Source organism: Lactuca virosa, chromosome 1 (assembly GCF_052849685.1).
Source record: "Lactuca virosa cultivar CGN04683 chromosome 1, Lactuca_virosa_CGN04683_v6, whole genome shotgun sequence".
Classification (NCBI taxonomy): Eukaryota; Viridiplantae; Streptophyta; class Magnoliopsida; order Asterales; family Asteraceae; genus Lactuca; species Lactuca virosa.
Genome location: NC_136426.1, coordinates 72,546,841 through 72,563,884, shown reverse-complemented (window position 1 = coordinate 72,563,884; position 17,044 = coordinate 72,546,841). Strand labels below are relative to the sequence as shown.

At 42.0% G+C, this 17,044-nt stretch overlaps 1 protein-coding gene across 1 annotated transcript; it reads left to right on the top strand.

Annotated features, from left to right (window-relative positions):
• Positions 1 to 1,975: 1,975 nt before the first annotated feature.
• On the top strand, positions 1,976 to 3,690 carry LOC145145689 (protein CORTICAL MICROTUBULE DISORDERING 1). The gene is made up of 3 exons (XM_079074953.1): positions 1,976 to 2,713; positions 2,794 to 2,885; positions 2,968 to 3,690. Exons 1-3 carry the CDS (start codon positions 2,048 to 2,050, stop codon positions 3,644 to 3,646), a joined length of 1,437 nt encoding a protein of 478 aa, XP_078931079.1. The 5' UTR covers positions 1,976 to 2,047; the 3' UTR covers positions 3,647 to 3,690.
• The last annotated feature ends 13,354 nt before the right edge of the window (positions 3,691 to 17,044 follow it).

Here is a 17,044-nt window from a genome sequence, read left to right as displayed (position 1 = left end):
GATCTCTAAGGGTAAATTGTCATTTTAAAAAACTTAACAGTCAAGTGTTAAATTTAATAAAATAATGACCAAAACCACAACTAAACTACAAAATAAGGACATTTTTTTTGCTAATAAACTATTTTTGGACCTTATCCAAAAAATCGGCAAACCACAAGGACCATTTCTGCGTTTTTGACTTTTTAGGATTTATGAAATGTTTTATTTGGGTTAGTATTTTGGATATATTGCACTCTCTTTAGATTAATATTTTGGACCGGATGTCTATGAATTAATATTTTATATTAGATATATTATTAAGTGTGATTAGTGTTTCGAACTATTTTTCTGCAAAATTAAGTTTTGTAGTAGTTTTTATACATGTTATATTGTTTTATATATATATATATATATATATATATATATATATATATATATATATATATAGAGAGAGAGAGAGAGAGAGAGAGAAAGAGAGAGAAAGAGTCAGGTTCAAGTATTTTAACTAATTATTGTGCGGATATCGTATGTTATGAGAATGATAAAGAAAATAGGTTGTTTGATAATATAAATACGTTCAATTTTACATAACTATTGTCATTAACACACATTCTCACTAATTAAATCATTTATAAGGTTATTATATACTTATTATTATTATTCTCATTTTTGTCAGAATGTTGTCAGAATGTTTTGGGTCGTATTCTGTCAGAATGAAAATGAGTGAAAAACGATGTGTGAGAACAAAATTAAATAATAATTAGCGAGAATGCATGAAAATGACGATATTTTTGTAAGGTTGAACGTATTCGCATTGCTAAACAACTTATTGTCTTAGTAATTCTCATAGCATACGATATCAGCACAATAATTAGTTATAATAGAATAACCTAAGCATATATATATATATATATATATATATATATATATATATATATATATATATATACACACACACACACATATATATATATATATATATATATATAGCGGCGACATGTAAGTATTAATGGCGAAAGGTCTTTTGCGGTGACTGTGAGCACTAGCGGCGACAGAGCATTTGCGGCGTCATAGAGCATTGGCGGCGACATATAGAACATTTGCAGCGAGACAACAATGACGACCTTTTAGCGGCGACGCTTGTCGCCGCTAATGCTCGCGTTTCTTGTAGCGAGTGTTTAAAAGTTTCTAACTGTTAGTTTTTAACAAAAATACTTGATTAGACACAAAGTTTTGTTTTGAGCATGAATGTTTATTTTTAGTTTAAACAAAAAAGTACAAATACAAAAGTTTGTAGTGACTAAGATAATGTTATTGAGCTTTTTAATCAATTTTTAGAATTGTCTTTAAAAATATTTTAATATATTTATCTTTTTTAAATAATTATCATTTTGTAATTTTACATATTTTAAAAACTTCTACCTATTTTTCACATTCACTCTTATAAAAAAAAAAAAAAAAAAACTATAAGGCCAACGACTAATTTTATTATATATATTTTCAACTATTTTTTGGTTTTTTGTTTATTGAGTGATCTGAATATGTGATGGTTGAGATCACAGTGGCAATGTTCTTACAATTCACAATAAGATTTGTTACGAAATTAATAACCATTTTGTTTTAAGTTTAAAGAAAATAGTTATTTGTTAAGTAACTCCACTCATTTTTGTCGTTTTTGTGTGATTATCATGTTTTTATTAATGGGAAAAGGGTGTTTTAGATCTTGAATATTCTTAACACCTGTGATTAAAACATTGCAACTTCATTCCCTCTCCAATAGAACCATTTGCTCTTCCAATAAAGAGACAGTCGACCACGAACAGAACCCTAGGCTGGTAATTGTACCAATTTAACCTCCTCCAATGCTGTCAAAAAGCTAGTTTCTCCTTCAAAGCTTCATCAACAAGCAAGTGAATTCCCATGCGGAAAAAGTTCCCTTTGCTTAAAAGCCAAGTCAAAGTTGCATTATGGTAAGGTACCAAAAATTTGGCAAATAGATTCCTTTCTTCTTCATTTTCCATTTTCATATTTTAATATTGATGCTTCATATCTACTTTCTTTCAAAAAAATGGCATCTCTTACACCAGGAGTGCTCCTGAAACTACTTCGAACTATCAACTCCAACATAAAAGTTCGTGGTGAATATCGATCCATCCTCTTGCAAGTGATCAGCATTGTTCCAGCTCTAAATGGATCCGAACTATGGCCAAACCATGGCTTCTTCATCAAAATCTCAGATTCATCTCATTCCACATACGCATCACTCTCAAAACAAGACAACGAACTCATTTTAAACAATAAACTGCAACTGGGTCAATTCTTTTGGATCGATAGAATGGATGTTGGAACTCCAGTTCCAGTTCTTGTCGGAGTTAGGCCTGTTCCAGGAAGACATCCGTTTATTGGGAACCCTAAAGATTTGATGCAGATGTTAGACCCATCTGAAGCTTTGAAATCCAGTGATCAAATGGTGGAGGCGAAAGAGATGATAAAAAAGAAAATTGTGATCAAAGAGGAGAAAGTTACAGTTGCTTCAAGGTATTTGCAAGGTATTGTGGCAAAAAACGATGGTTTAAAGAAAGATGAGAATGAGTGTGTCAAAGAACCATTAACGATTAAGCAAGAAAACATCAAATCAAACTCGCTGCAATTGCCAAGAAGGAGAAACAAAAAAAGTTCTTCAGAAACAGTTTCATTGTCCTCTCTGCCTTCTAAGCTGCTAAATCCTGCCAAGGTATCTTTAGAAAATTTGTCCAAATTAAATTATTTGAAAATTAAATTAAACGAGTTGTTTACATGTCTGAATATAACAAGGGAATGATGCGAAGGAGAATGTTAGCTTCGCTTGTAGCAGATGAAGCTCAAAAGGAAGCCATAACAGCAGCAAATCTTGTCAAATGCCTCCAGTAAGTTGTTTTGTTGGCAGTTTAGAAGAACTGAAAAAGAAAATAAATCTAACAATTTTTTATTGTAAAATTCTCATGTCAGAATGTTTGGTGAGCTGTGTTCATCCGCATCACATGCAAAACCCCACGAGTCTCTGACCAAATTCTTTTCACTTTACGCACTGATAGAAGTCAAAGAACAAGAAAATGACAGTATTGTCCCCACGAAGGACAGATTGTTTCATGATCAGTTTTCGAGTAACTCAGAAGCACCAGAAAATACAGAAAAATCTGGAAAAAAGATAGGGATTGCTCGAGGTAAAAGTATACCGAAGACTCCAAAGATCACTTCAATGGAGCTAAGTGTTTCTGATAAACTGGAATGGGCAAAAGGAGATGGTTTGAAAGAGGGGAAAGAGTTAAGAGAGATTTTGTTAGAAGAAACTGAATCATGGTTTCTAGAGTTCTTGAAAAGAGCACTAGATGTCGGGTTTCAAATGGGAAATCTTGAAACAGTCAAAGGGAAAGGGAAAATTAATCACAATAATAATGTCGGAAATAAGACTGAACCAAATAGTCAGATTGCTGTGACATTGTGTCAACTCAAGCTAGCAAATGAGTGGCTGGATAAATTGAGAAGCAAGATGATGATGATTTCAGAGAGAAAAGAAGTTGTGGTGGAGACCATTGATCGTTTGAAGCAAAAAATATATACTTGTTTGCTTGTCCATGTAGACTCGGCTGCTTTTGCTCTAGAAAAAAACAGATTAGATCGTGTATAAACCAATGGACTTACCTTAATTTATTCAAAGTAACTTTTATACTACATGAATTCTTTATTTCTTAACAAAAAATCAAGATTCATGACTAATTGACTATATACTACTTGTATATTTATGATTTGTAAAGATTTGTTTGATCATACCTGTGATTCCATTGTGAAGAATCTAAGGAAAAAGGTTCAAGATGGAGAGCTAGTGTACATGCGAAATCACATGATTGAATCAATCTCATCTAGCATGTACCCTGCTTCTCCAACATGAACCGTCTCCCTAGGCTAAGAAGTCGCGGAAGATACTTTAGACAAAACAAACATAGTTGATTAAGTAGATTTGATTTACGTTTGTTATATAGAATGCAATGTTAACTTCTTTTGAGGTGGTAGTAAGGAATTGGAGGTAGAAAGGTTAGGTGTGTTGGTGATAGTGTAGTCTAAAGCAAGTAGGTGGGGGTGTTAGAGGAGAAGAAGTTATTAGGTTTGGTGAGTGTTGAAGTTTGGTTGCCAAAAAAAGGGAAGTTATTAGTTATCTTAGGCGTTTATTAATAAAATTCGACTAGACCAAGGTCAGGTCCACACCTACCATTCACATCCTCTTTTTGCTAAGATGATTAAACACATCTATCGGTTATTTAAAAGAAGCTTTTTAAGTTTTAAGTTTTAATAAAGAAAAAACTCTCCTAGACCATATCAAATGGTCACAGGTTATATCCAAAATGCACGGTTCATATGATTTGGATATAGGTCTGTTTTTCTAAGTGTTATATGTGGTCTAAAAGAATTGATAAACACTAAAGTCGTGTTCGGCACGGAACCTTTGAGAGCTTCTAGCTTCTAGCATTTGACAAAACGCTCCGTTTTGAACAGAAAGTCTCGTTTGACACTACAAGCTTCTAGCGTTTAGTTTAAACAAAACGTTCAACATTCAAATGTTACTTCACATAGTGTTTAACAAAACGTTACCCGTTAGAAGCTACCTGCTACCGGCTATTTTTGACTTTTTGCCGAACACGCCCTAAGTGGACTTGGATGTGAAACATAATGTTTTATGAAACACTACGTTACCTATTGAATAGGTTAGGCCAATCTTTAAAAGTTTGCATGAACTTTATTCGGTTTGAACATGTGGCGCTCTGATTTTATCAGTTAGATTTATGTTGTTTACGTTTGAAAATGTTTAACAACTACTTAATATGATCACATAGTTATAATGAGCTGAAAGAATAATCAAATATGAAATATGTATGCAACAATCCGATTTCAAAAAGAAAATTACGACGTCGAACCTTTGTTTGTCTCGTGGGCTGCTCGGCCTAATATATTATTTTGACATATGCTTAGACGTTAACTGTTAGAATATACATTTATGAGTGAGGATGGGTCGGTTTTGACCTAAAATCGAACCCAAAAGCGATAGCCTTGGTTTTCAAACTTTTAAAACCCAACCCAACCCCATCGGTTCGGTGTTTTTGTTTTTGGTTTCTACTTGGGTTTCCCAGGGTACGTTTCGGTTTTAAACCCAATCCTCAAGCAAATTCTTAACCCACCTCAAGTCTTCTTATATAAACATGAAGTTGATATATGTTTTGATCCTTGAGTTGATGTGGGACTCAAAGTTGATATCAAATAAAGCATGAAGATAACCAACAAGCACCTTAACCATCTGACCACGAATCTGTTTGTGTTTATAAGTCATGGTACATATGCTAAATTTGTTTGGAAAAATAAATCAAGAAGAGTGTATGTGTCATGTTTCAAACCTGAGGCCTTGGTTCAAAGAGTCAGCGTGCTAACCATCTGAACAACCTGCTACTTTTGTTATTTCACAAAACATATATATATATATATATATATATATATATATATATATATATATATATATATATAGAGAGAGAGAGAGAGAGACACACACATTATATATAATCGATTCAGTTCGGTTTCTTTGGGTTTTACTAAATCCAAAAACTGAACTTAAACTTAAATTTTCGGTTTTTTAAAATCCAAACCCAAACCGTCTGTTTATGCTTCGGTTTTGGTTTTGTCGGTTATATACATCTATTGTATAATGAGAATTAATTTCTTACTTGAGTTTCTTGAGTTGGAGCCCAATTTTTCATGACTAGACAAAGTAGGAATTCGTGAATCCTTAAAGACAATAGGAATGGTTGATTTTTGAAAGTTTGAAACAAGAAGGAGGATCGACATAAGTGATTTCGAGTTTGGAAATAGATGAGAAGATGGGTCGATTTCGAAACGACGAGAATGAGCGTAGGGTTTTTTTTTCTGTAATGAACGACGAGGACAGAAGTATGAGTGATTTTGATTTCTGTCGATCAGAAAAAAGGGAGGATGAATGCTTATTCGGGTCGGGTATTTAGAACTGAATAAGCTCTTATTTGGGTAATCCGGACCGAATAACCCGAGAACCGAATAAGCATAATATAAATACCCGAAACCCGAATCGAATTGCTTATTCGAGCCTAATTTGGTTCGGTTCGGTTCGGGTTTTTGGGCCAAATTCTCATCCCTATATTGGGTAATATACTCATTATATATGATGCATAATTATACCAAATATCATAGTATAAGAGCAATTCTTATCCTTACCAATTTTCTTTGATATATCTACCTTCTTTATCTCTCCTTTTGATTGGGTCTTCATCTCAGCCTTGGACTTCCTCTTTTTGTCGTCATCAACAACTCTATCTCTCTCTATTGTCGTCGTTAGTCTCCATAGTCGAAGCACAACCACAACAAACAAGGTTTTTGGCATCACCAATATCAAGTCTCAATATCCCTCTTGTTCTTGACCTAGTACGTCTTAACTATTACGCATGGAGAGAACTTTTCTCCACCCCTACACCGGATTCGACTTCATCAACCATATTGATGACACATATATGGAGCCTAACCCTAAATCCACCAACCCGTAATGAAAAAGATTGACTCTATTGTTATATTTTTGATTTATAGGAGGATTCCCATGTCACTTCTTCAAATGGTACGCAAAAAATGTTTGGACAAGGCTTGAAAACCTATTATGGGTGAACAAGGATGCAAAAGCGGTGGAACTTTATAACCAAATTCACAATGTCACTATGGGAGACCTCTTTGTGTAACGCCCCGTTCCTGGTATGCATTTAAAACATTATTTTTCTTTTGATTTTAGAAGCTACTCGACGAGTTAGTGGCCCTAACTCGTCGAGTAGCAGCGAGTTAGCACGTGGAGTAGGCGTGGCGACTCGACGAGTCCATATTTCCGGACTCGGCAAGTCCGCCAGTCTGGATGAAGCCCTAACTTTAGGGAGTGTACCATGTTTAAACACCATTATAGCCCCAAACCAGCCTCCTTCACCTCTCAGAGACTTATTCCCGAAACCCTAGCCTCCCTAAAGTGTGTGTGAGTGATTTTTTGCCCTTGTGAAGGAATCTTGGTGCATTGTTAATCAAGAAGAAGAAGGAGAAAGTAGAAGAACTCAAGGAAGAAGAAGTAGATCCAGATTATACTCCTCTTTGGCCATCCTTTCTGGTAATAAAGCTTTCATCTTGGTTATTGTATTGCTAGATCTAGTTTGTCCCCAAATTGATGGTTTTGAGCTCAAAAACCCGAAATCCCTAGTGATGAAGCTTTGTAATCAAGCCATATCTCGGATCTAGCCTCTCTTGAGTTCCAGGAGCTCAAGAAGGCCACCTTTTGGCAGCCATAGCCTTGTTCTAGACAAGTAATCCCCATTATAGCCAAGTTTGAGTGTTATTGCTTCATTGCATAGATACACGTAAAGTTAGCAACTTTACGTGTTCAGATGGTCCCAGAAACCCAGATCTATGAATTGGATGCACTGAAACTGATTAGAATCGGCTGAATAGAAACTGCATGCAAAGGACTCGGCGAGTCGGTCTTTCGGACTCGGCGAGTCAGGTCGCGAGTCTTAGATTCCCTGTTCAGCAGTAGCGAGTCTGTTTAGTGAGTGGAGTAAAGACTCAGTGAGTTAAGACATAGATCTGAGTGTAGAGAGACTCGGCGAGTCTACGCCCTGACTCGGCGAGTCCAAGGCAATCTCCTTACCCGTAAGAACAGACTCGACGAGTTGTTTATACAACTCGACGAGTCACAGACTGGACGTGTTCATATGATGAAGGAGGACTCGACGAGTTGTTCATACAAATCGGTGAGTCAGATAAAGGTTGTCTTGATGTTATTATAGAAGGAGAAATCGTCGAGTCTTCTTTAAACTCGACGAGTAGAGTCGGGAAGGGGAGTAGAAGGAAAGATAGGGACTCGACGAGTTGGCGGCCCAACTCGGCGAGTCAGGTCAACGGATTATTGACTTTGACCAGGGGGTAAAATAGTCATTTTACCCTAAGATTAGTTATCAGTGTCCGATTAAGTGTCTTTTGGGAATTGTAGCCGGGGAGTTACCGGAGCAGCAGTCAGACAGTTCCCGAGCAGCATTTCAGCAGCCAGCCTTGCGAGGTGAGTTTCCTTCCAGTAGGAACGGGTCTACGACCACAATGTCGGCCCGTCTAGTTAGCAGTAGTCCCAGACTTCAGTCCGATGCAGTAGTTCAGTATGTTTGGTGTCTTTGTGATACAGGCATGGTGTGTGTTATGTGTTCCGGACTATGGTCCGATGCAGTATGCAGTATATGTGTTCATATTATATGTTATGATTATGTTATGCTATGTTCAGTCAGTTCCGGACTTCGGTCCGATGCAGTTCCGGACTTCGGTCTGATGCAGTGGGCAAGGCCCTAGTTAGTTCCGGACTTCGGTCTGATGCAGTGGGCAAGGCCCTAGTAGTTCAGGACTTCGGTCGGATGTAGTGGGCAAGGCCCTAGTCAGTTCCGGACTTCGGTCTGATGCAGTGGGCGAGGCCCAGTATGTGCATTATATGTTATTGTATGGTATGTGGTAGTTTGGGGGAGCTCACTAAACTTTGTGCTTACGGTTTCAGTTTTGGTTTCAGGTACTTCAGCTAGCAAAGGGAAGGGCTCGGGATGATGGCATGGCACACACCACAGTTTTAGCCTGGGAGTTAGACTCTGATATTTTGATATGATCTTGACACTAGTTTCGATTTGATAAATTTATTATGACATTTTGAGATACATGATTCATGGTTTTATCCTTTAATATTTGATATTATGGTTTAGTAAAGTTTTCAAACAAAAAATTTTGGGTTGCATTTTTGGGATGTTACAAGTTGGTATCAGAGCCTTGGTTTGAGGGATTCGGGCGCACTCCCGAGTGTGTCTGAACTCAAACTAAGGAAGTGGTATAAATTTTTCAAAAGAAAAGAGTTTTAGAAAAGCAAAAAGAATTTTTATAAAGAAAAGAACTTTGAAAAGAGAAAAAGGGTGTGGTGCATGCAATCAGCCGAGCTCAAGTAAGTACTCCCAAATTATCCATACAAGTTTATGTTATGTTATGATTATCAGCTTTATTAGAACAACATGCTAGATTAGGACTAAGGATCTAGGAAGGATGCCTTATGTGTCTGTTATATGTGTTTCAGCTCTATGAAAACTGCATGCTAGTACAGAATTGTCAGTATGATAGCCAGAGTAGTATATGCTTGATTATGAGTACTCGATGCTCGAATGCTGCTTGCTTTGTGCTTTTAGGAATCTTAGTTATCTTTCACTAACTAGTAAATGAATATGTTACGTTACATATTGTGAGGATTAAATAATTTCAGAAGGTTAGGTCTAGCTCTATTGCGCAGCTCTTGTCTGAGTCCAACCGTTGTAGGGTAGGATCTCTCATTCGAAGAATTATCTAGTTTTAGTGATATGTAATAGTATTCACAAGCTAGTTAGGGGGAGGTAGTCGGGACTTCTTGTGCAGCTGATAGCGGAGAGTGGGTTGGTGATTACCCTAGGGCAAGCCTAGGATGAGAGTAGCAGAGAGCAGTGGTAGTAGAAGGGACTTGGTGGAGTCAAGGCAGTTCTTGAGGAAAGTACGGATAGATGTGGAAGGTAGTATGGGCCCGTACTACTGAAAGCAGAGGATTCGTACTCGAATCAAGGAAGGCTGATATGAGACCAGGAAACTTGTAGTAGTAGCGATCCCTCGAGATATATCTGTATTCCTGACATTGTCATTATGTGTTTTCAGAATGGTGGTTTTACGACCTAGACCAGCAGTCGGCAGTTCAGGTGCCGGTGAGGGATCGAGATCAGGCTCGGGGGCTGAGTATTTGGATGAGCAGACTAGGGAGTTTCTCTCCTCAGAGGTTACTTGCATCATACTCGAGCAGACTCCTGTGATCTTTGGTTCGATCAAGGAGGGTATTTTGGAGTTGATGGACGAGAAGTTGAGCACATTCCGTGCTGAGGTGGCGGCCATGATGGGGTCGCGCACCCTCACTTTCAAGGAGTTCAGAGCATGTGGAGCTCCTGACTACCATGGGGCGCGGGATCCCATTGCGAGTACCAGGTGGTTGACGGATGTCGCCAATGCATTCCGCACCAGCAGATGTCCCGAGGGGGACAAGGTCAGACTAGCATCCTGTCTCCTGAAGGACAGGGCACGAGATTGGTGGGAGGAGATCGGACATGTCTTGGGAGATGACGCAACTCTCGATGCGATGACCTGGATCGATTTCACTACCAGTTTCAGAGCCGAGTTTGCACCGGTTATCGAGGTACAGCAGTTAGCGAGGGAGTTTCAGGATCTTACTCAGACTACTGAGACTGTGGCGGAGATTACCGCCAAGTTCAGGGAAAGGGCTCTTCTCGTTCCTCAGTATGCGACTGATGAGGAGATGAAGAAGGCTTGTTATCATGAGATGTTGAGGAGTGATATCAGACAGTTTGTGAGCCGGTCCAGCTGTAAAACGCTGGATGACATGATTGTGAGGGCTCGTAAGAGAGAGAGATAGATTTGGAGATGGAGAAGAAGAGGAAGCCAGAGGCGGCATCTGGCACAGGGAGTTCGGGCAAAAAGCCCAAGGTATCGGATCACAGATCCAGAGGACAGCAGAGCCACAGTAGGTGTGGCAAGTGTGGGAGATTGCACGATGGGGCGTGCAAGGCAGGGATCTCCGGCTGCTACAAGTGCGGTCGGACCGGGCACATGAGTAGAGATTGTACAGCCACCACCACCACCATAGCAGCTGACCTGATTTGCTTCCATTGCAATCAGAGAGGACATAAAAAGTCCCACTGCCCGAGTTTAGCAGCAGCAGGGAAGGTGGCAGCACCTGCCCCTGCTACTTTGAGGATTACAGACGGCCGTCAAGGTCGGGCTGAGGCGCCAGTGGCGAAGAGTAGAGCTTTCCATATGACAGCAGAGGAGGCGCGGACGACTCCTGATGTGGTGACAGGTATGTATTTTCATCTTATCTTTGTATTTAATATTGATTATTTCTCATGGTTATGTGTTTGTATTCAGGGTCGTTCTTAGTGAACGACATTTTAGCTACAATATTGTTTGATTCGGGGGCCACCCGATCATTTGTCTCGCTTGCGCTTAGCAAGCGGTTTAGCAGAGCTCTGGGGGAGCTGGACCGTCCACTTGAGCTTGAGATAGCTGATGACAGGACCATCAGGGTCGCGAGGGTACATAGGGGGTGTTCATGGGCGAAGACAGTAGGGGGGCTGTCGGATGCTCTGTCCCCCTCAATCTCCTTTAAAACTTCAAACTATAAACTATAGTATACATAAATAATCAGGGTACGACAAATTTGAAGCCCACATTTGTTTTTATTTATTTATTCGTGTTAAGCCCTTCCCACTTCCCAGTGCCCTTCCCAATCTTTATTGAAATTTCAATTTCAGTTGTTATATATAGGGTCATGACTATCACTAAAATTAGGGCCCACAACTAAAATCTTATTGACTTCAACCCATTTATTCTAATTACGATTTATCCTTATTTTAATATTATAATTCATCATTGATGGGTCTTTTAACTGCTGATAAACCGACATAGTAAGTAGTTCTTTTATTTTCATTCACAAATGTGGTTTCGCTTAACCAATATAATATGTAACCGCCATTTATACAAAAAAAATTATTATCGTCCAAGATCTTTGTCGGACACAATATAAACCCCCTTATCCTCAAATCCTGGCTCCGCCCCTGGGGGTGTTCGGTGCGGTTATTTGATGAGCAGTTTTCAGTAGATCTGGTTCCTATTCCCCTGCGAGGAAATAAGGTCATAGTGGGTATGGATTGGTTGAGCCCCAATGGGGCAGTGATTGATTGTGAACTGCAGTTAGTGAGGGTTCGCACTCCTAGTGGGGGAGAGTTAGTGATTCAGGGAGAGAGGCCACAGCGCGGACCGATTCTGTGTTCAGCAGCGAGAGCGAGGCGCTACTTTCAGCAGGGTTGCGCGGGGTACGTCGCCTATGTTTTAGATGCCCGGGAGAAGGGCAAGGCGACAGTTGACGATGTACCGGTAGTACGCGAGTACCCGGATGTATTTCCAGAGGATTTGCTTGGGATACCTCCTGAGAGACAGGTTGAGTTCAGGATTGACATGGTTCCTGGTGCGGCTCCAATAGCCAAGGCACCATACCGGTTGGCTCCTCCCGAGATGCAGGAGTTGTCTACGCAGCTGCAAGAGCTGCTAGACAAGGGTTTTATCAGACCGAGCAGTTCACCATGGGGAGCCCCAATCCTGTTTGTGAAGAAGAAGGACAGGTCACACCGTATGTGTATAGATTACCGGGAGTTGAACAAGGTGACGGTGAAGAACCGTTACCCACTTCCGAGGATAGATGACTTGTTTGATCAGCTCCAGGGAGCATCTTGGTTCTCCAAGATTGATTTGCGCTCCGGTTATCATCAGATGCGGGTCAGAGGTGAGGACGTGCAGAAGACCGCTTTTAGGACCCGCTATGGTCATTATGAGTTCATGGTGATGCCATTTGGGCTCACCAACGCACCAGCCGCGTTCATGGATCTCATGAACCGCTTATAAAGACCGATGTTAGATCGGTCTGTGATAGTGTTCATTGACGACATCTTGGTCTATTCCAAGACTCAGGAGCAGCACGAGGAGCACCTGAGGGAGGTACTAGAGACACTGAGGAGGGAGAAACTTTTCGCAAAGTTCTCCAAGTGTGAGTTCTGGTTGCGCGTGGTGCAGTTCCTTGGACACCTCGTCAACCAGAAGGGTATTCTAGTAGATCCGGCCAAGATAGAGGTCGTGATGCAGTGGGAGGTCCCGAGGTCTCCATCTGAGATTCGGAGCTTCCTAGGTTTGGCAGGGTACTACAGGAGATTCATCCAGGATTTCTCCAAGATAGCAGTTCCGCTCACTCGACTGACCAGGAAGTCGGTGGAATTTCGCCGGGGGCCTGAGCAGCAGGCAGCATTTGAGACCCTCAGGCAGAGATTGTGCGAGGCACTGATTCTTACCCTGCTAGAGGGAGTGGATGACTTCGTAGTCTATTGTGATGCTTCGATCACAGGTATAGGAGCAGTGCTGATGCAACGAGGGCACGCGATAGTGTATGCCTCTAGACAGTTGAAGCCTCACGAGGCTAACTATCCGACGCACGATTTAGAGCTGGGGGCAGTGGTGTTAGCCCTCAAGATTTGGAGGCATTACCTCTATGGGGTCCGTTGTACCATTTACACGGATCACAAGAGTCTGAGATACATTATGGATCAGCCGAATCTAAACATGAGGCAGCGTCGGTGGTTAGATGTGGTTAAGGACTATGATTGTGAGATTCTTTATCATCCGGGCAAGGCCAACTTAGTGGCCGGCGCCCTGAGCCGCAAGGCGATGACGGCCCCGATCAGAGATATATGTCTGAGGATGACAGTGATTACTCCATTGTTGGAGCGGATTAGAGAGGCACAAGTTGAGGGCCTAAAAGAGGAAAGACAGAAGTGCGAGAGGATCGTGAGCCGAGTAGCTTCTTTCGATTATGACAGTCGATGATTGTTGACCCTTCATGGGAGAGTTTGGGTGCCGTACTGGGGAGGAGTACGGCAGGTGTTGATGGATGAGGCCCACAAGTCTCGGTTCTCCATCCACCCAGGGGCGACGAAGATGTACAGAGATCTTCGACCCGATTATTGGTGGCCCTGCATGAAGCGGGACGTAGCTTGGTACGTGGAGAGATGCCTGAACTGAAGGAAGGTCAAGGCAGAGCACCAGAGACCCCATGGCAAGATGCAGCCATTAGACATTCCCGTGTGGAAATGGGAGGATATCACCATGGATTTCGTTACTAAGCTTCCCAGGACTGCACGTGGAGTTGACTCGATTTGGGTCATAGTGGATCGGTTGACCAAGAGCGCGCATTTCGTACCGATCCAGGAGAGCATATCGGCCGAGAAGTTAGCCGATATTTATGTGCGAGAGGTTGTGGCACGTCATGGAGTGCCTGTTTCAGTAGTATCAGATCGAGACGTCCGGTTTACTTCCAGGTTTTGGAAGCGGTTCCATGACGAGATAGGGACTCGTCTCCTTTTCAGCACCGTTTTCCACCCTCAGACGGACGGGCAGAGCGAGAGGACGATTCAGACTCTCGAGGACATGCTTCGGGCATGTGTCCTAGATTTTGGTGGCAGTTGGGATACGTACCTTCCATTAGCGGAATTCTCGTATAACAACAGTTACCACTCCAGTATAGACCGGCCTCCCTTTGAGATGCTCTACGGGAGGAAGTGTAGGACCCCAATCTGTTGGGGCGAGGTCGGTCAGAGAGTCATGGGGAGCACTGAGGTGGTGCTTAAGACCACAGAGTTGATACAGCAGGTCCGTAGCCGGCTCCAGACCGCTCAGAGTCGGCAAAAGAGTTACGCCGATAGGAAGCGTTCTGATTTGGAGTTCCAGGTAGGCGATATGGTCCTCCTGAAGGTGTCACCCTAGAAGGGTGTCATTAGGTTCCGGAAGAGGGGCAAGTTGGGCCCCAGATTCATTGGTCCCTTTAGGGTTTTGGTCGGGGTGGGTCGGGTTGCTTATCGGTTAGATCTTCCAGCAGAGCTTAGCCAGATCCACAACACTTTCCATGTGTCTCAGTTACGGAAATGTTTGGTGGATAAGTCAGCAGTTGTATCGTTGGAGGATATTCAGGTTGACATCAGCCTGAATTACATCGAGAGACCAGTTGCGATCTTGGATTGGAAGACGAAGACCTTGAGGAACAAGGTGGTTCAGCTAGTGAAGGTGCAGTGGCAGCACCGGAAGGCTTCGGAATGGACATGGGAGACCGAGGAGGAGATGAGGGAGCATTATCCGGAGTTATTTTCAGATTCAGTAGCAGCAGACTTCGAGGATGAAGTCTAAGATAAGTGGAGGAGAGTTGTAATGCCCCGTTCCTGGTATGTATTTAAAACATTATTTTTCTTTTGATTTTAGAAGCTACTCGACGAGTCAGTGGCCCTAACTCGTCGAGTAGCAGCGAGTTAGCACGTGGAGTAGGCGTGGCGACTCGACGAGTCCATATTTCCGGACTCGGCGAGTCCGCCAGTCTGGATGAAGCCCTAATTTTAGGGAGTGTACCCTATTTAAACACCATTATATCCCCAAACCAGCCTCCTTCACCTCTCAGAGACTTATTCCCGAAACCCTAGCCTCCCTAAAGTGTGTGTGAGTGATTTTTTGCCCTTGTGAAGGAATCTTGGTGCATTGTTGAGCAAGAAGAAGAAGGAGAAAGTAGAAGAACTCAATGAAGAAGAAGTAGATCCAGATTATACTCCTCTTTGGCCATCCTTTCTGGTAATAAAGCTTTCATCTTGGTTGTTGTATTGCTAGATCTAGTTTGTCCCCAAATTGATGGTTTTGAGCTCAAAAACCCCAAATCCCTAGTGATGAAGCTTTGTAATCAAGCCATATCTCGGATCTAGCCTCTCTTGAGTTCCAGGAGCTCAAGAAGGCCACCTTTTGGCAGCCATAGCCTTGTTCTAGACAAGTAACCCCCATTATAGCCAAGTTTGAGTGTTATTGCTTCATTGCATCATAGATACACGTAAAGTTAGCAACTTTACGTGTTCAGATGGTCCCAGAAACCCAGATCTATGAATTGGATGCACTGAAACTGATTAGAATCGGCTGAATAGAAACTGCATGCAAAGGACTCGGCGAGTCGTTCTTCGGACTCGGCGAGTCAGGTCGCGAGTCTTAGATTCCCTGTTCAGCAGTAGCGAGTCTGTTTAGTGAGTGGAGTAAAGACTCAGTGAGTTAAGACATGGATCTGAGTGTAGAGGGACTCAGCGAGTCTACGCCCTGACTCGGCGAGTCCAAGGCAATCTCCTTACCCGTAAGAACAGACTCGACGAGTTGTTTATACAACTCGACGAGTCACAGACTGGACGTGTTCATATGATGAAGGAGGACTCGACGAGTTGTTCATACAACTCGGTGAGTCAGATAAAGGTTGTCTTGATGTTATTATAGAAGGAGAACTCATCGAGTCTTCTCTAAACTCGACGAGTAGAGTCAGGAAGGGGAGTAGAAGGAAAGATAGGGACTCGACGATTTGGCGGCCCAACTCGGCGAGTCAGGTCAACGGATTGTTGACTTTGACCAGGGGTAAAATAGTTATTTTACCCTAAGATTAGTTATCAGTGTCTGATTAAGTGTCTTTTGGGAATTGTAGCCGGGGAGTTACCGGAGCAGCAGTCAGACAGTTCCCGAGCAGCATTTCAGCAGCCAGCCTTGCGAGGTGAGTTTCCTTCCAGTAGGAACGGGTCTACGACCACAATGCTGGCCCGTCTAGTTAGCAGTAGTCCCGGACTTCAGTCCGATGCAGTAGTTCAGTATGTTTGGTGTCTTTGTGATACAGGCATGGTGTGTGTTATGTGTTCCGGACTATGGTCTGATGCAGTATGCAGTATATGTGTTCATATTATATGCTATGATTATGTTATGCTATGTTCAGTCAGTTCCGGACTTCGGTCCGATGCAGTTCCGGACTTCGGTCTGATGCAGTGGGTAAGGCCCTAGTTAGTTCCGGACTTCGGTCCGATGCAGTGGGCAAGGCCCTAGTAGTTCCGGACTTCGGTCGGATGCAGTGGGCAAGGCCCTAGTCAGTTCCGGACTTCGGTCCGATGCAGTGGGCGAGGCCCAGTATGTGCATTATATGTTATTGTATGGTATGTGGTAGTTTGGGGGAGCTCACTAAGCTTTGTGCTTACAGTTTCAGTTTTGGTTTCAGGCACTTCAGCTAGCAAAGGGAAGGGCTCGGGATGATGGCATGGCACACACCACAGTTTTAGCCTGGGAGTTAGACTCTGATATTTTGATATGATCTTGACACTAGTTTCGATTTGATAAATTTATTATGACATTTTGAGATACATGATTCATGGTTTTATCCTTTAATATTTGATATTATGGTTTAGTAAAGTTTTCAAACAAAAAATTTTGGGTTGCATTTTTGGGATGTTACACTTTGTCACTGATTACTTCATCAAAATCAAGACTATCATTCATT

What these genes read in the sequence shown, in the direction of transcription:
- LOC145145689 (XM_079074953.1), top strand. Translation starts at nt 2,048, where the DNA reads ATGGCATCTCTTACACCAGGAGTGCTCCTGAAACTACTTCGAACTATC. An exon ending in AGCTGCTAAATCCTGCCAAG is followed by an intron (nt 2,714 to 2,793) that starts GTATCTTTAGAA and finishes GAATATAACAAG; the next exon opens with GGAATGATGCGAAGGAGAAT. An exon ending in AATCTTGTCAAATGCCTCCA is followed by an intron (nt 2,886 to 2,967) that starts GTAAGTTGTTTT and finishes TTCTCATGTCAG; the next exon opens with AATGTTTGGTGAGCTGTGTT.